General features: G+C 35.5%; 1 protein-coding gene across 9 annotated transcripts in view; it reads right to left on the bottom strand.

Annotated features, from left to right (window-relative positions):
* Ralyl (RALY RNA binding protein like) overlaps window positions 1-20,156 on the bottom strand; it is a 710,563-nt gene that overhangs the window by 53,190 nt on the left and 637,217 nt on the right. For all 9 annotated transcript variants that reach the window (XM_045142517.1, XM_045142509.1, XM_045142511.1 and 6 more), the window contains one exon: window positions 15,032-15,195. In XM_045142517.1, coding sequence (XP_044998452.1) covers window positions 15,032-15,195 — 164 coding nt within the window. The remainder of the gene's footprint in view (window positions 1-15,031; window positions 15,196-20,156) is intronic.

Below are 20,156 nucleotides of genomic sequence, written 5' to 3'. Positions count from 1 at the left end.
GATTATCAATTATTTTATAATTATTTTATGAGAAATGTAATGCATTATTCTATTTCACTTTTCTGTAAAACACTGGCAATTCTGTCGAGACCATAGCCATCAGAGAGGGAAGTGTTTACAGACGTCATTGTGGTGTGGTTCCCAGGCTCTGTGCTACCTTAGGTGGGAAGAGAAATAAACAGGCTTCAGTAGATTGCTGTGCTTCATATCTGGGGCACATGGCTTGAATCCAGTGCATGTCTCCTCTCTGTTATTTTAACTTCAGATTTGTAATGATTTCAGCTTACCTAGCCTCTAGAAATTCTGAAGAAATTAGAGTTAAGCTTCATGTTTTAGGTTTCAGAATATTTATTTGAAATAATAAAAATAAAATAAGTCTATGTTTGCTTAAAACAGGATTAAGACATTTGATTCATAAAATTCATGATACAATTAAATTTCAAAGGCAGGCTGGGCATAGTGCTGCACACCTTTAATCCCAGCACTAGGGAGACAGAGGTAGGAGGATTTCCTTGAGTTTGAGGCCACCCTGAGACGACAGAGTGAATTCTAGGTCAGCCTGGGCCAGAGTGAGACCCTACCTTGAAAGAAAAAAGGCAAAGCAGAGTATCTTTCTTATATGACAATGAGAAATATGTTTCCATTAACTCAAACATGTTTTCATAGTGAATTTTTCTTTATGATGCAAAGTACTTTATAAAATCAAAACTGAAAGTTTCAGGAACCCTCTGGAGTGTCATATTATGAATTACCACATTGTAAGGAGAATGTAATTTAAAATACTGCATCAATTTTTATGTCAATTATTTCAGACATCAAAGTACTGTTGTTGAATTGCAGCTAAATTTGAGAAACATCATCCGTCACAATTGAGAACTGATAATCTTTGAAGAATAATACTTTTTTCTTTGATGGAACCATCTCTTGTAGTTTTACATAAACCTATCAAGTTTAATAGAAAATATTTAATCTTATAACAGAGTCAATGTAGAAAAATGAAACTATGGCTAAAAACTAATCCCCAAAACAAGACAGGCTTCTGTCAAAGCACGTGATTTCATACCTGAGGTAAAAGGTAAGACCCCATTGCTGAAGACACCATATGCTACTGACACAGAACATGGAGAGACCTGGCTGGAATCTGAAAAAGAGCCAGTCCCCACAAAGTTAGCCTGTCTATTGCTAGAAAGTGCTACATGAGCTACTGGGGGAGAGTGGCCAATAGTAGTGTGAGCAACCAGGAGCCTAAGCTACTCAGAAACATCCTGACAAGATGTACAAACCAGTGAAATAGTGGCACACAGCCTTGGTGGGTAACCAGTAGCTTTCTGAATAGCTAAGAGATCCACTTAGTAGAAAGAATCCATATCTAGAATTGGGAACTAGGTGAGAATCCTGTGGAGACAAAGATTATGCTCCTCAATGTCAAGCTTCCGCTAGTGTTTGGCAAAAGAGAATCTATATCCATCAAAATCTCCCTAAATTAATAATACTTATCCCACATAATTTGTGCTGACTTCACTCTGTGCTATAGACTCTTTCACAGAAGGCAGCGAGACCCCAGGTGATAAACACCCCTTGCACTTCAATCAAGCCCCAGCTGAAATCTTAGAACTGGGGAGACAGCAAGAGTGCTGCTTCCATGGTGAGGCTGACAGTCAGCATCAGGTTGAGGGAGACAGACCCTGAGGATACTCAGCACCTACCAAAGCAGATATCCAGAGACTCCTAAGAGCTCATCACTGAAGTAGACTTAAAACACATCCACCATGCTTCAAGGAATTTTGCAGAAGAGGGGACAGAATGACTGTAAGAGCCACAGGTTGGAACATCATGCTCAGAGGCACTGCCTCTCCCCAGTAACCAATTGCTGTTCTCACAAGACATAACCCACAACCCCATAATAAGAACCCCACTGAGGAGTGCTGCCAGCAGAATGAATGGGTTCAGGGAGGAGGGAAAGGATGGTACCAACACATGATGTATTCATACTAAGTACATCCATAATGAAAAAGAAATAACCTAGTAGGATCTTTCTTAGGGAGTAAAGATGCTCCTCAATTCAGTAGTGTAGTTGATTAATTTTAATGTATTTAACATATTGGAAAAAACATACACCAATAAGTCACTAACAAATTTCATTACAAAAATCACATAAGAGAACAAGTAGAAATCTGAAATCTGAAGAAGTGTCTAGGGAGCATCAACTTGACACACTCATATCTAGCAATGTAAGTAGGCTTTGCAAGATCAAAGTATCTTAAAATTTAAGTCTAATTAGTTAATGTAATTCAAACATATAAGGAAGCATTTTTTGACTTTTGAAATACCATATTTTATTCAGATTTTACAAAGGAGATGGAAAGGGGAAGGCTGAGAGGTAAGGAGAAAACAAAGTGGGAGAAGAGAAGTATACTACATGAAGCCCAAAAGCCCATGTGGGCACATGTAGCTCAGGAGTCCATGTGACCAGATAGAGATCTAGGGAAAAAAGAGTGGAAAGAGAAAAGAAAGTTCAAGGTGCTCCTGCCATTTGGGGAGCTGGAGGGGATAAAGAACCCATGTGGAGAGTAAGGGCTAGGGGTTGCCCTTCTAGCTGGGCCTAGGCAGAGTTCCCACTGAATCAGCCCAGGCCCAGCAGAAGGGAAAACTTACCCACAGCTGGAAGTTCCTAAATGATTAGAGAGCCAGAGAGCAGGAAGCAATTTTTAAAACAACAAATCTGGAATCTTGTCAGCTCTTCCCTGGCCCACGATATATTGCAAGGAGTCCCCAGACCCGTGTAGGCTGCCTGGCTCCTCTCTTGGCCTGGATATCAGCAAATTCTGATCAGGGTCCTACAAAGTGGGCCCTAGAACTAGTTTTAGCCACCTTTGCAGCAGATGTGGATGCCAGTTCCTCATCTCAGGGCTTTCTTTGGGAAAAAGACTGCCTTTGCTCTAGCAGTCAGCTGTGGTCCTCTGCTGTTCTCCAGTCAGTCACTATGTGAAGATGGGCTCTGGTTCTGAGTTCTTATGCCTAGTTCCTAGATGAAACTCATGGGAAGGAGCACCTCTGTCTTCATTCTGCTTCTCTAACTCTTCTCTCCACTCATCTGCTACCCTTGGCCTCTACTGCTAACATTTTCTCTAAAACACATCAAAGCCCTGTCTGTTTCTGTTAATTTGTCAAAAGAGAGATTTGTTTGCCACTCTGCATTTCTAAACTTAGAATTTTGAAAGCTTGCAACTTTGGATACACACACACACACACGAATATATATAATATAATATATATGGAAGAATATATATATATATATACATAATATGTAGAATATCTATACAGAATATATAGAACATATACATACATACATACATACATACATATATACATATAAATAGAAGTTATATCAGAACTATGAACAGCTTTAGGCTCAGTTTGCCCATGATGATTCTCATTGACTCTTAATTTGGTCTATTTTCCATTTCCCAGGCCGCTTTCATAGAGCTCCCAAAGTAATGTATACAAACATGAGTCTTTCCTTTAACTCTGTAATTTAATTTAAATGTCCTTGAAACATTTACACAATGTCTCTATTTTTGATGGGAAGAAAGACCCCAATCACACAGCTGTGTCTCTTTGCGTAGATATGCTTTGGTTTTGAATGCAAGGTGGTTATGGAACCTTTAGGAGTTGGGGTGTAACTCATGGAAATCAGTCATTGGGGGTAAGTCCTCAACCATATGTTATTCCTGTCTACTTTTCACCTTACTCTCTGCTTCTTGATCCACAGTGATGTGAATATCAGTCATCCATCACATGTTCTCACTGTCAAGATATTCTGGTCAAACACATGGTGCTGAGCAACCATTGAGTGAATCCCCCTCTGAAATCATGAGTCTAATCCACTCTTTCTTGCTTTAATTCATTTCTTTAAGGTTGTTTCAGTGATGGAAATGGAACTGATGCTCAAGTCAAACTATCCAAAGTGGTTTTCAGGTTCTGTTTAAAGTATGTGTTCTGGTGTATATTCCAGGTCTATAAAAGCCAATTCTTCATTTGAACAAAGTAACCTAATGATTAACCAAATATTTTGTGGAATGAAATGACCTCTGCTTCACATCTATGATCCTTGGAAAAGTTACCTGGAATCACTAGATGAAGATTCTCCAACTGCTTAACTTTTATTTTCTACCTTTGAGGAAATGAATATCACCTTCTGGTGCCATGCCCAGAAAATCAATAGGTCCAAGAAATGGTAAATACAGAAGATATTAAGATTAATAATATTGTTATTATATGCATTATTATGTAAACAGGCTTCTCCCAGCAAATATATTTTCTCTTTCCCAAATGTATCTACAAAACCTCACCCATGTTTTTCAGGGATCATTTTTGCTTGCCATATGCATACCTATTTCACCAATCCTTGAAAAGTGCACTTGTCATATGTAATATATTCAATGACATCTCACATTTATTGCTACATGTGTCCTGATTATTAACTCTCTTTGCATGTCTATTTTTAATAGCAAATTATGAGCTACTTGAGTGAATGTCTCATGATTAGGCACTGAGAAACTTCAATGAGCCTGTTTTTGAATATTTTGTGTGTGTTCTGATAATCACCTCCACTGATTAATGAGGCTCCTGGGGTTTGCTGGGATGTCCAGGGCTTAACGTTTGTCGTCCTTTATGTAAAAATGTTACTAATAGGTTTATTAGAGATTCTAAATCAAATAAATAAAAAATTCTTATAGTAGTAGATCAGAACCAAAATCACTTATTATATGATTCTTGATCATATTGTTTTAAGAGCTCTGATGGTACCATGGATATTAGCAGGCTCACACCATCAATGGCTCTCTTGAATGAAACTCTGTGTGGAAAGCATGCATTCAAATCTTTATTGCATAGAAAATCCAATATGTAGACATAGTCTGTAATTAATAAATACCAAAAAATTTGTAGGTAGATTCATATGCAGGAATGGTTATCTTCTACTAGTATTATCTGGGAAAGCATGTATTATTTTAAAACCTTTGTAATGTGTACAAAGTACCAGGTACTAAAATCATAAAAAAAAACATCCTGAGAGCTAACAGTAAACAGATAGGAGGTTCAGAAAAAAGTTATTATGTAACTATGCCTGGGCTTTATCAAACCCTATTATAGAAAAGAAGATGAGGGAGTGGAGAGATGGCTTAGCGGTTAGGGCATTCGCCTGTGAAACCAAAGGACCTCAGTTCCTCAGTTCAATTCCCCAGGGCACATGTAAGCCATATACACAAGGTGGCACAGGCATCTGGAGTTCGTTTGCAGTGGCTGGAAACCCTAGCATGCCCATTCTCTATCTGTCTCTCTGTCTCTCTGTCTACCTCTTTTCCTCTTAAAGAAAGAAAGAAAGAAAGAAAGAAAGAAAGAAAGAAAGAAAGAAAGAAAGAAAGAGAAAATGAAATATGCCTGCTGTCACTAATTACAAAGAATTTTTTTTTTTTTGCAGTTTCCCAAGTTCTTTAATCCCTAGCCTTTCCTCAGGACATACATTGCATAGCATACAATGCCTTACTTTCAGAGTGACATAGTGAACATCAGGAATTCTTTTTCCTAATAAGACTGAATAGTTCTAATCAGTGAACTTCAGGAATTCTTTTTCCTAATAAGATGGAATATTTCTAATCAACATGCTATAGTAAAAGTCTCACTAGAAGCTGGAGAAAATTAGATGAAAGTGCTAAAGATGATGCATTTTATAATTTAAACATTATGAATTTGAGGGAACTGGTGAGATGGCTATGTGTAAAGTACTTGCATACCTGAGTTTGCATCCCTAGGACCCATGTAAAAGATAAGTATTGGCTCAGGCAACTTAATCCCAGTACATCTAAGGGAGGTTGAAAGAGGAGAACCAGAGACTCTGCTTAAATACAAAGTTCTCCACTGACTCCCACATGCACACCATAGTATGATCACACATGCACTTGCACACATGAACTTGGAAACACACACACACACATATGCACATATCACTGACACATACACCATTTTAGATTAAAAATTTGCGAAAACTCTTCACTGTTCAACCTTCTCTGGAATACATTCTCTTGCTCTAATTTCTGTTCATCTTTCCAATTATATGTATCTCTATTCACAATTATTACTTATTCCACATAAGTTCTTTAAATGTGCCATGTAGTCTTAGATATCCTTACCTAATTATTCGGAACCACATTTCCATTACCTCCATCTTAAAAATATCAGTTAACCTTCATATATTCAGCTCCTAACTTCCAACACAAAATCGTCTTTCCTTTGATCCTGTTTTTCAAAATACTGATATTCCTCCAAACCAAACTTCTTGTAGATGATGCATAAACTTCCTCTTTCTTTAAATATTTCCCTGACAAGATTAGGAAATATTCTACATTATATCTCGAGTATATAATGTGTTATTGAATGACATTGATGTAAAATATTGTTACCAGGCTCCTTCCCAAAAAATAAGGGTGCAACACTGAACATGGATGGGTCGAGAAAGTAAAGAGGAGGAGGTGAATATGATCAAAATACTTTAGGTACATGTATAAAATTGTCAAAAATAAAATAAACAAAAGTACTGGGCTGGGGAGATGGCATAGCAGTTAATGGCACTTGCTTTCAAAGCCTACCAACCCAGAATTTTTTTCCTGAGTACACATGTAAAGCCAGAGGCACAAAGTAGTGCATGCAGCATCTGGTGTGTATTTGCAGTTACAAGAAACTTTGGTATGCCCATTTTGTTTCTCTCTCTTTCCACTCCTAAATAAATAAATAAATAAATAAATAAATAAGAGGTTTTTTTTTTTTTTTAATTCTTACATTAATGGAACTCCCCTCTGGGTAGAAGACAAGGAACAAATGTGCATGCTGCATATGGAAGGCCTGGCTTGCAGAGAAATTTTTTATCTTATATAGGACAATCAGTGGAAGATTCAATAACACAATAGATATTTGAGTAAAAGTCTTATGATGGGAGGAAACAAGTGTGGGAGGCGCTGGATAGGAAACTATGAGACAGAACATTATACACAGAGGATCAAGGCAATATATACAGCTGTTTTAGACAACGAACAAAACGAGGCTAGAGGGGAATGAACAAGCAAAAGATTAAAAAAGAAGCCAATGGGTAGAGAGTGGAGAAAGTGGAAGAAATAGAGAGAAGACTCTTACTGGCCACAGTAAGTGCTTTGGCATTTACTTTGAGCACCTGAAGAGTTACTGCCAGTAACTGTCCTGACTTTCTCTTGTGAAGAGCCTATGGGATAACAGGGAGAAACAGTGAATCACCAAGGCTCTGAGAATAATTAAAGGGAGTGATAATGATATATTGTACTGGACCAAGGTATTAGCATTTGGATGGTGCTATCCTAACAGAGTTGATGAAGTTGCAGCTGGGTATGTGAGTATCAAGTTTAAAGGAAAGTCAAAGGTGATAGAATAAATTAGGGAGTTTCCAGTCATGGGCAGCATTCAAAGTTAATATACAGCATGACTCTTTCTGGGCAGAAGTATATACATATGCTACAGGATGCTTTAGAAGACATTAATAACAGTATATTCAAATAAATAATGTGTTTTGTTATTTTTCTACATAAATGATACAATAATGTGTTTCTAAAACCATTACAGAAAAAAACAATATCCTGCTATAATAAAAGTGCTTTGTCCTGGTGAATATGACTTAACTTTTCTGTGGATTATTTTAGAGCTTAAATTTATAAATATGCAATAAGATCAGCAAAGTAATAAATGAAAAAAATGAAGTTCTTGATAAACTGCTCTGGCTTGATTTTAGGCAAAAATAACATCAACAAAACTAGGAGTCAAGTTCCAAAACTCAGGTAACCTTAAATATTTTTCCTTAAATACTTTTCTTAAAAAATTTGCTGTAGAAGTTTTCTTAAAAAGAGAAGTCATATTAAATCACTTCCAACATGTTCTCTGTAGAGTTCATTGGTTTGTGATAAATGTTAGTACATTTCAGTCCTGTCAACAAAGTGATGATTGCGCCTTTTACTGCAACATGCAATATAATCTAAAATGGAAATTTGACACATAGGATGACACCATCTGCTTATATGGAAAATATACACTTCTGATTTATGCAGGAAAAAAATTTCAATCTATTTTAATCATTCCTGGGTCAAATCCATTCAGAGATAAATAAAGAATTTTTAGCTAACTTTATAGATCAGTTCTATCAGAGGATGAATATTTACTGCAGGGAATATGCTGAAATATAATTTTTGCATGTTGTAATTTGGTGGTGATGATAAAGTTCTCTCATGAGCATTTGGCCCACTGAGTAGACTACAATACATGGGATAGATACCGGCATCATAAAGATTGTTATGTGACCAACAGATGTCAATTGTGCTAAACCTTTGAAATTCCAGGTGTCGTGGTTTGAATGTGTGCCTGGCATTAATGTATAAGAATCTTAATAACAAATCTTAGGTTAATGGTATTTCTAGGTAATATCGTTTGGAGTAAAGGAAGGATTGATGAGGTTATTAAGATGGTGCCTAATGTCATAATTATACTCAATGTATACTCAATGCAGTTAGTGGTTATATAGAAGAGGAAGAAAGGTTTGAACTAACATACTGTCTTAATCCCTTCCATCAAGCCATGACCTAGCAGAAAGGCCTTTACCAGACACTGGCCTGATAGTAGGCCATGATCTTGAACTTCTCAGCTTCCCAGACCCTGAGGTAAATGAAACATTACCTTTGTGTGTGTGGTGTTCATACATGTCTATGTGAATGTTCATTTTCATGTGAGTACACATGTATGTAGGCGCATGTGCATGCATGTCTGTGTACATATGGAGGCTGGAGGTTGATGTTGAGGGATCTTTGTATTTACTGACGCAGTCGTTTACTTGTGCTCCAAGATGGCCAGTTCTGAGAGCCTAACTAGCCAGTGTAATCTGGAGATCCTTTGTCTCTGTAACTCAAGTGCTGGTATTACTGACAACCCAGGATTTAAATGGGTGCTGGGGCTCTGAGCGCAGGACATCACACTTGCACAGTTAGCACTGTATCCACGGAGCCATCTCCTCAACTATAGACCTTTTCTTTTGAGGAATCATTCCATCTATGGAATTCAGTTACAGCAACAGAAAGTGGAGACATTGGTCTTAGTTGTAGCCACAGAGAAGGAACTGAGACTATCTACTTTACAAGTGTAAGCATATAAACCTTGTTAATCATTCCTGTTACCTTATGATACATTTTACTTTTGAAAGTCTTTGATAATTACTTACATATGACAAATAAATTTGCATATAGGTTAAATCATCGATCATTTCTGTGTTACTATTTCACCAATAAGAAGACTTAGAATGTGATTTATGTGACATTCTCAGAGTCACATAATATATATGTGTGAAGATGAACTTGAAACTCAGATCTTCTGACTAAAACCTCTCCATTATGTTATGTCATGCAACTTCAACTGATAAGAAAAATATGATCCCTAGATTCAGTTCTTTCCTTAACTGTAAAGTAAATTGTCTTTACGTCAGCTCCATCCAGAAAAAATGAGTAGTTATTGCTGTAATGTGGACTTCTGGAAGTCTTTATCTTTATGAATCTTTCATTTGTTTATGCATATATATACATATATGATCATTTCCTCCCTTTTGTTTATTTTAAGGTAATTTAATATGCAGGAATTAATTTGTGAAACTTAAAATTAATTTTGAAAATCAGATTTAAAAAGATTTTCTAAAATATTTTAGGGTAATTGATTGTTCTCCTAAGAAACTTTCTTTTTTTTTTAAAAAAAAAATTTATTTATTTATTTGAGAGCGATAGACACAGAGAGAAAGACAGAGAGAGGGAGAGAGAGAGAATGGGCACGCCAGGGCTTCCAGCCTCTGCAAACGAACTCCAGACGCGTGTGCCCCCTTGTGCATCTGGCTAATGTGGGACCTGGGGAACCGAGCCTCGAACCGGGGTTCTTAGGCTTCACAGGCAAGCGCTTAACCACTAAGCCATCTCTCCAGCCCTCCTAAGAAACTTTCTAAGGAAAACTTCCATATATTTGTATTTGTTTATCCACAATACTTATGCATATTTGTATATACTCATTCTTAGTATGCTTTTAGAATGAGAAAATGGAATAAGTTTATTTGTATTCAGTATCTTTATTGATTGTCTCCTCTGTCCATGCAATCATCCAGGATTTTGCTGTGAGATACCTATAATTACATCTATTTCTTATGATAAGTATATAAAGCATGTGTTACTAAACTTATTGTAAGGATTAGGATTGAATATCAAAGAAGCTAAGTAATATGTTTAGGATTATATTGCATAAAGGCAACCAAATCAAGTTTAGGGAAGAATGCCACAGGTCTGATTTTTCTTCCCTCACCCCAGAGCTATAAGCAACCTACAAAGAGCTGCTTCCCTGGCTTCATGGAGTTTATTATTGTTGGAAAAATTTATAAAAACATTACAAAATGTAAGAGTGTAAAGTAGATAATGGAGAAATAAGTATAAAGCTACTATTACTTGATTCTGAAATTATCTTCTATTTTCTGGTATTCCTACCAAACTGTAATTGTCTTTAATGATCCCGTGTCATTCGATGTGAGGATAAGATAGTGAAGAGGTTCTTGGAAAGAAGCTTGCCAAAACTAGAAGCCAAGGAAGAACGTTCCTGCCCTTGTTTGTAGGTAGAAGGAAATGGCAACTGTATTATAGTGCAGAAAAAGAGCAGAACTATCACTTTGCAGTAGCTAATCATTACAGCTTGAGGATCTCATGGATTCCAGAGGAGTTTATGCAATGAATCAGATTGCTGAGGGGAGTATACTATCTCAGTTTAAACTCAAGAGCAAGGTTGCCTTCTCACATGTCAACAGGGAGTTCCAAGATTTCAGAGTTTTACAAAAATGCAATCTATTAACAGAACACTGCTTTTCATAGGCAAGAGATCAAACATATTAAAAGAAGTACGTATAGTAGGAAGATACAACTTATACTAGAATAAATAAAATGCCAAAATGACCTTTAATAAACATACGTAATGACAAACACAACCAAATTAAGGATGACAGCAGTATAGTTCAATGTATTGCTCAATTGAGCAAGATTAAATTTACCTATAAAACAGCATTTCAGATTGTTTTCCCAAACTACACTCAGAAAAATGTTTTCAGGAAATACACAAAATTAAAGTGACAAAGTATTATGAACTATATTCTCCCCCCAAATATGTTGAACTCCCAATCCCTAGTACATGTGAATGTAACCTTACTTGGAAATTGATATTTCTAAAAACATCAAGATGGTGTCATGAGGATGATCCTTAATCCACCATGACTCATGTCCTTTTAGGAAGAGAATAGACAAAGACCCAGGGTAGTGTATTAAGTGACCACAAAGGTAGATGCTGGAGTGATGCCTCTCAAGCACAGAGAGGCCAATGACCTCCAATCCCCAAATTTGTTTTGCCTTAAACTGCTCAGTTTATGATGATCTGCTATAGCATTCTAAGAAACTGTTACAGAAGGAAAGGTGAAAAATGAGTGCATGCATGAAGGAAACAAAAATCAAAGAGAGACAGATGGAAAGCATAAAATGAAGTATCAAAGTAAAATTCAAAGTTAAAAATAGTAACTGAGATATCATATAATATAAAAGTCACAGTTCTTTAGAAGTCATAATGAGGCTCTTAGACATTATGCTGTGAATCCAACTGCCAGGTTGTAGTGACTGCCTTTGTTTTTTAGTACCTCTGTTACCTTCAGATTTTTTTTTTCTTTCTGTCACATCTGTAGAAAGGAATGATAGGAATATTCACAGGATATTAATAAGGAGCCAATCAATTCATATGTAATGTCCTTGAAGCAATAGCTGTGCTGTTATAAACACTAACAACAAATTATATACTACTTTTTTTCCTATTATATGAAAATATCCAAGGGATTCAAGGACTGTAGAGTGTAAGATAACACCTCAATAAAACCACATATGTATGCTACATAAAATCACTGTCATAGCAGAGGATTTTCTTCTCAGAATCTGACATAAAAATAAAAAAAAATTACCCAGAAAGAAAGTCTTAAAAGATTTTAAATGATCCAACGAGCAATCTAATACTACACATGATTATACACTTTCAGGAGAAAGCAAGTTTGCCTGTGTGAGAATCTGATTATTACAAAACCAAGAAAGATTCTTTCAAAGATCCCCCCAAAACATTTTCTTTTTCTCACTCTCACTGAAAGATACAATAAAATTAGGAATCAAAACTTAAAGGAGGAAAGCCAGGTTAAACATTTGAATTTTGTGATATTTACTTAAAATAACCTCCAAAAGTCACTATTCTTCTTAGATTCTTCTTGGTAACACATGGCAACTGAATGGTTATGTTCTGCACAGTGGCACCTGCCAGACACCAGCCATAAGGCAAGCCAAGCCTATTTCTAAATTAGTGGTTCTAAACTAGGGTAGTTCCAGCTCCTTTGGAAACATTGAGAAATAAATATTATTATAGTTACAAACTTCGAAGCGTGCTACTGGACTGCAGGGTAAGAGAAGATGGAGGGTAAATGTTCTGTACTATCCAGGACGCTGCTCAGTCCTGTTGGGGCTCCAGTGTTGCTTCCACTGATTGATGACTTCTCCACTGACCCCTTACTCAGAGTACACAGTGCTTTAGATATTCTGTTCAAAACAAAGTCAATATAATGAATGGTGGAAACCTAGAAGGCAATTCAGTCTTCACTTTCCATAAGAACCAAATTCAAGTTCTTTCTTTGCCCTTAGTAATAATATAAGTGCATGTAAGAATGTTTAGAGATTGCAGAAGACATTCATTTTGTCATATTCTAACACTTAAAAAGTTACTCCTCTTTCTATAACTATTTACACTATTGTATAGCAACTTCCTCTGATATTCTCTCCTGGAAAGAAGAGGGAGTCCAGAGGTCAACAAGTATGGGAGAGCAGAAGCTTAAAAGGTCACAGGCCCACTTCACAAGGTTATAGAAACAGTAACGAACTGTGGAGGGGTAGGCTAATGCAAGGAAATTTTCTCTGACTTTATAAAACATTCCTTCTTGAGAAGAGGAGAGAGTCAAGAGGTCAACAAGTGTGGAACAAAGGTTGCAAGGATAAGGTTATACAAAGCTAAACATGTACTTTGGAGAAGACTCTTTGATTTGCCTTGTCCTGCCAGGCAAACTGAGGCTCTGAGCAGCTGAGCTGTCTGAAAGGTGTGCAGTGTTTTCCAGAGATGCAGCTTCCTCAAGTCATCACCTATGCTGGGGTGGGCTTTTCAGTTGTGCTGCTGCCTTTGAAGCATCCATGTTCCTATAAGCTCTCGCCCGGCTCCTTAAGTGACCCTAATAAACTCATTGGTCAATCAAAACTAGCTTTGTTGCAATAGTACTTTTATCTGTCATCTGAGTAAAGCTGGTGTTTGCATCTCTCCTGGGAGAAAAGCTTCACACAGAGTAGATTGAAAAAACAAGTATACACAGAGCTGTGCACTTACTCAGTTTGCTCTAAAGGTTTTATCAGTTAAGGCAGCGTGCTTCTTTTCGTGTTAAGGATAATTTGGTAGTGCATCTGAGTACTTCTGCTGCTGCTGCTGCTGCTGACAGACAGATAGTGTCCACAGCACCTAACTTCTTGACATAGTAGTGAGAGATCTGGGTTCCAGTACTGGCAACCAGTACTGAGCTTCTGCTTTTGTTCACTAATTAAAGTGGAGTAAATCTATTTGCCTTACTTGTCTTAAATGGTTGGGATGCAAATAAATATAATTCTTACCAAACTGCCTTGGAACTTTCCCTCTGGTCTCATCTCCAGCCACACTTCCCCATTTTGACTCACTTCCAGACCCCCTATCTTCCTAGCTGTTCTTTGATTATTACAAATAGAGCATCTGCACTGACCATTTCATTGCCCCAGAATGCTCCAGCCTAATGGATTTGGACCTCACTGTCCTGAACCTTCAGTTACCTCATGTTTCTGCTCAAATTTCACCTTAGAAGAGGTAGCTATAGGTCATTGTATAAAATAATAAGCTACCACTTTCTTGAAGACTATAATTTAGCTTATACCAATAAATTATCAACGTGTAGAGTGATACTATGCCAAAATGTAATTTTGAGAAATACAGGAAATACTTTTTTCTTCAGTTATTATATCCTAATTAAAAATTTAAGTTTTACTGAGGCAGTCCATATAAAAATGTAGGAATGTGTTTGTTTAATTAGAAAGTTTGAATCTCTATGGTTTCCTGAATGATATGAAATTATGCAAGTAATCTTTTTTTTATGGAATTAAATATGCTTTCAGATACATATCTCTCAAATGATTTAGAACCATGTGGTAAATTATGCTTAAAATCTCTGTTGTTTTCTTTCTATCATACATATTCTAATGCTCAAGCATTCAAAGCACACACTAATTTCACATAACGTTTCTCTGAAAAGGTAGGCTATATATTCCATTTCAATTGAAGTTGTTTACTTACTAAAAGCAACATGTTCTGTTTCAGGACATATCATAGAATAAGCAGGCTGAGAGCAGTGTTTTTGTTAATATTTTTATGTATTTATTTAAAAAAGACAGACAACAAAAAGAGGGAGACAGTGGGGGGAGATGGGCACACCAAAGCATCCCACCACTGTGAACAAACTTGATATGCTTACATCACTTTGTGCATCTGGCTTTACATGGATACTGGGGAGTCTAACCCAGGATGTCAAGCTTTGCAAGCCAGTGCTTTTAACTACTGAGACATCTCTCCGACCCTGATTTTTTTTTTATAAAATTCTATTAAAATTCATTCTACATTTGTATCCAGTCATGCTTGTGTCTGTCTTTTCAACTGTTGCACCATGTAGTGGAAAACAGAGATAACTAATTATAGGTAATTTTACTCTAACAATTGTCTGGTCACTTCACTAACTGTATAGGCATCACAGAATCATGGCTAGTCCTTCTTTTGTTTATATGTCAATAAAGCAAGAAAAATTACTTACACTTAGAGCCTGATGAAGATGATCCACTGGCAGTAGATCTGGCTCCTCCTTTCATTGAAAACACGCCTTTCCCCCTGCGTGTGGTGGTGACAGCCACTCTGGGTCGTTTCAGTGGGATGACAGCACGGGGAGGTGGAGGCACACGCCCATGGTAATCAAACAATCTTCATAAACACAAATGGGCAAAGAGTTGATTAAATATCAAACAACTTCATTAAGTATGTAAAATATGTAACTGTTTTATGGTAATTTGTTACATATGATTTTGCTGTTGTTTAATATTCAGACAAGGTGTTTATTGGTCGACTCATTTTTCAAAAAGAAATAGGATGCAAATGTCACTTGTGCTTTCAGGATTGTAGCATTTAACACAGGTATGAACTCATTTGTAAGACAAGAAAGCACGAGTAGCCGTGCTCTATAGCACCACGAACTCTGTCAAAATCAGGCTGAACTTTGTTCCCAAGTATATGATGTTTTCCTGTAGTAAACAGATGTATCCTTCTTCTGAACAAAAGTCTCCCTCTTTTACACCAAATCCTTCTTACTGCACTAGCTTTAAAGAGGAAATAATCATACAGGATCATAAGCTGAGGATAGTCTGATCAGAAAACAAAATGCAAAGGTAATTGTAGCAATAAAACCAGTTTAAAGGGAAAGCATGGTAGCCACAACCTCTCTTTAATGACTTTATTAGCCTCTTCTAACTGTGGGAAAAAAGAGGCTGAGTCTGAAGGACACGGAAAAAGCAAGCAGACATTTAAACATTGGTGGGAATGATTTGTGAGAACATTTTGATATTCTGACCATTTATTAGACATGCAAATTAAGACTAGAGAAATTTATAAAATTACACAGTGACATGGTTCCTGAGCAAAAATAAAACAAGTAACCATCCTACTTCTGCTAAAAAAGGCTGTTATAAACAAGCATTTTTATAAAACATTAAAAGGAATAAGAATGTAAAAATTAGCTAATTATATAGACATTTTATTTATACATTCAACTTACTTATTCTATATGCTCATATGAATCAATGTTTTATCATAACTATCATTAAAACAACAGTATTATTAAGTCAGAATCATATATCTTATTTTGACACCATTATGAGAATTCTGATATTAGAATTGATTTAAGATAGTCAATAAAAATAAACCAATATAAAATTTATAAATAAGCAACTAGAAGAGGAAGAATATAATTTCTACAAGATGTTATATCATAAAATTACATCTGATATGTACATACTTTAAAAACATAGTATATAAAATATAATAAACACATAGACTGCTATTAAATTATTTATTCAAAATCATTTAAAAGTATTACATGATAGGAAAAAAGACAATATTTAAACAAAGTGCAAAGTAAAACTCTTCTTTACTAGGAATATCTCCTACATTAGTGAATAAAGTATCTGACACTCATTTAGAAACATACCCATGTAAATCTGTGATGTCTGGGAAAGAAGGAAATTGAAAGAGACAGAGGTCAAGACAGGTCTCATCCTGTGTGAATTAGCAAGGTCCATTAGAGGCAAGGAACTCCTGGCAAAGAGCAGGTCATTTGTGTCAGCATTACTGGGGTTTACTTCAAAGTCAAAGGCAGGTTGAGGCTGAATGGGTTTAAGTATCCTTCATGCCAACAGAGACTTGAAAATCAGAAGGGTCAAAAAATCCTGCCCCTCATTTCAATCACAAAACAAGGTCTGCATTAGTTATTTATAAGATGGGTTCACAGAACTCCCTAAGTCATAGATTCAAAATACCAAGGCATTTTGCACAAGCTACAAAGAAAATATGACAGGTTACTCATCTCTTGAGAGAAGAAGTTACCACCTTGAGGTTAAAGGTAAGGTCTTTGGAGAGACAGTTTTTCCTGCCTTGCATGTACAGTTTAAGATGGTCATTAAATAAGCAAGCTTGTAAAGTTGGCACGAAGTACAGAGATATCAAAGTGGTATAATGGATATTCAGGCCAAGCAAATTTACCATATTTGTTGTTGCAATTAAAGTGCACATCAATGACATTTTCTAGGTCACTTAAATATTTGTCAGTATTTCTATTGCATCTCCAGTAAGGATTCCAGAGCTTCTAAGGTTTAGCACACTACTCTTAAGCTGTGAAAAGAGGTTTGTATTTGGTCATTGTAGTTGTGGCATAGGTGTGGTATGTGGCATGCCTTTAAGTAACATAGTGTTGCTGTGCCATTCCCTTTGCTGCACATATCTACAGAGATGACACTTTGTCCTCTGAATATTTTGGTGATTTGCTTTAAGGTAAAGTGGCTTTTGTTATTAAGGAATTCAATGATATTTCACTGGTTCCTCTATCACTCTGATGAGAGATGGGGTCACATTAGAATTTAAATATATATATATGTGTGTGTGTGTGTGTGTGTTTGTATGTATGTATGTATGTATGTATGTATATGCATATATGAGACAGAATGGGCATGCCAGGGCCTCTAGCCATTGCAAACTCACTCCAAGTGCATATGCTACCTTGAGTGTCTGGCTTACATGGGTACTGGGGAATTTAACCTGGGAACTTAGGTTTTGCAAGAAAGTACCTAAACCACTCAGCCATCTCTCAAGCCCAGAATTTAAGTATTTTAAAAAGGATGTAATTCATAAACAAATGAAAAAATAGCATGGGGACTTCACATTTGGGCAGAACTTTTAACTTTATGATATCTAATGTCTGTCTTAATTTTCACTGGGTATATTTGAGTTTACCAGAAACAAAAGGAAGGAAGCCTGGGGCATTGTCATAATGCATCAATCATGAATGACAAGGATGAAAAAGGAATCATCTGATCCAGGATTTGGAAATAGGATGTAGGTTCTAAACAGAGTGAAGTAAGGGGAGGCAGGAAAAGAAGGAGACAGCATTGGCATTTTCATCAGAATCACTCTAGTTAAAAAAAAAAAAAAAAATCGCCTGTGTAAATGGATGGGAAAATAGTGTTGGAATAAGGATAGCCTATTTAAAACTATAGGCAACTATCAACAAAGGTGGCCATAAAGCAGAATTAATTGAAATTGAAATTTCAAAGGCCAGGGTAAAAATCTTACAATTTATTTCTTCCAATTTTTTGTTGTTTTAAATTTCATTCATCCTTGCACCTGTATTTCCTCTCATTTCCTTCAGTAGCATTTTGTTTTTTCACATATTGCTTGTTCAAAATAATTTACCTCCTAATATTTACATGTCAAATAGATAATGTTTGACTATTAAGACAAATATTTTATTCTCTCTTCCGCAAGCTTAATTTCAAAATTAAATCTGTAAAAGTCTGCCCTCAAGTAACAAATTAAATAAATATAGCAAGATTAATAAGTGAGAGCATTAGGCAAATTTTGAAAGTATAATTTGTTTTATTACAGAAACATTTCAACTTTTCAGGTATTATATTTGTTTGACTTTTGTTTTAAATAATATCCGAGATGAATAATATCATTATTTAGCAGCTGAAAATTTGTAATATTAATTTAAATACTAATTACTTGATATGATAATTAGTATCTGGGTAGAATAATAATATTAGATTTCATACACTGTCCTTAAAAACAGGTTTCTTTGGGATAGTAGCAATTTAATGGTACATTAGCATAGAAAGTGAATATAATCTTGAGTAATTCTAAAATAGTTTATTACTAAAATTTAACAATAAAATGTTTTGTGAAAAATATGTGAACAAAACCTTGCAACTCTCAATTATGTACAACAAAACAACTATTGTTATCCTCTAAGGACTCATTTGAAACCTACTCAAATTATTCTTATCAGCAACTGGAAGATGAGTTGTAGCTCATCCTTTTTGGATTTTCAATGAAGTTCTCCCTTTAAACCATGTGGAAATACTTTTTGAACATGCTTTCAAAGGCAAGTGGTTTGCAAACTTGATTCATCTTTTTTTGTAATATTTGATGTGAATGGAACTTATGCTCTGTTCAACATTGTTATCTGCTTTTCATTTTGCACAAAGCTTTATTTTACATAGTTATTACATCCAAATGGCCACTGGAAGGTTAGAAATCACTAATATAGTTTCCTTAATGATTGTAATTCTGTAACATTGGTGATGTTTTAAACCATTTTGTCCATGAAGAAAACAACAGGAGGCAACTTCCTAAAGATAATCAGTCAGCACATACACATCTAGACGTAGCACACATGCCATCTGACTGTAAATCACAACCTTTGTCAACTGAACATGATGTTGACATCAAATTTTAAATGCAGAATAACATTTTACTGGAGGATAATTTAAATTTGCATAATGAAACAGGTATTGTTTCTTGACAATATGTTTTTCACTACACACACAGCACACATTTTGTGTTCTCTAATTAGTTATCTGAAAAGATAGGAGTTGATTTAGATTCCTGTTATTTAACAGTAAAATTAAACCAGCTATCCTATAGTTAATAAATATAGAGTCTGAATGGTTCCACAGTTAAACAACACCCAAATGGAATAGTGTAAAAGGTGCATGTAGACTTTTTACATGTTAAAATACCTCTGAAATTTCTTTTCTCTCTTAAAGGAAGTTTAGTTGTCATTAGAGCATGTAAACTATTAATACTTTTTTCTGGTATTATTGAAATTAAGAGTAGATATATATAGTTAATATTTCAGAAATTGAAAACACTTGTGATCACAGCTATTATATTTTATGTCTACATCTCCTAATATACTTGAAAGAATACTGATTTTTATTTTTAGTTCCAATTATATGCAATTTTCTAAATTTAGGAGATTCTATTGAAGGTTACAAAACAATTACTGAATATTGCATTGATTTTCATAGTATAATACTCAGGATAATTTAAGTATATTTAATGCTCAACTAAGATATAACAGATTTTATAATATAAATAATTTGGACAAGTTTGCATGACTATGAAAAAAATAAAAAATACAATACAAATACAATTTGAGTGATTTATCATGTCCAGCCTCTCTGGGATGACTTCCTTTCATAGATTTCTGTGTTTCTAGGAAGCTGTTGAGATATTCACTTGTGGCAGATGCTTATGTCTTTCTTAGCCAAGTGTTAAAAAAAAAAAGAAAAATAAATTAATGAGAATGCAGACTGTTTGATAGTCTACTAGCA

The sequence above is a fragment of the Jaculus jaculus genome, chromosome 2, assembly GCF_020740685.1.
Source record: "Jaculus jaculus isolate mJacJac1 chromosome 2, mJacJac1.mat.Y.cur, whole genome shotgun sequence".
In the NCBI taxonomy this organism is placed as follows: Eukaryota; Metazoa; Chordata; class Mammalia; order Rodentia; family Dipodidae; genus Jaculus; species Jaculus jaculus.
Note: the sequence above shows the minus strand (reverse complement) of the source record. Positions and strands in the feature narration are given on the sequence as shown.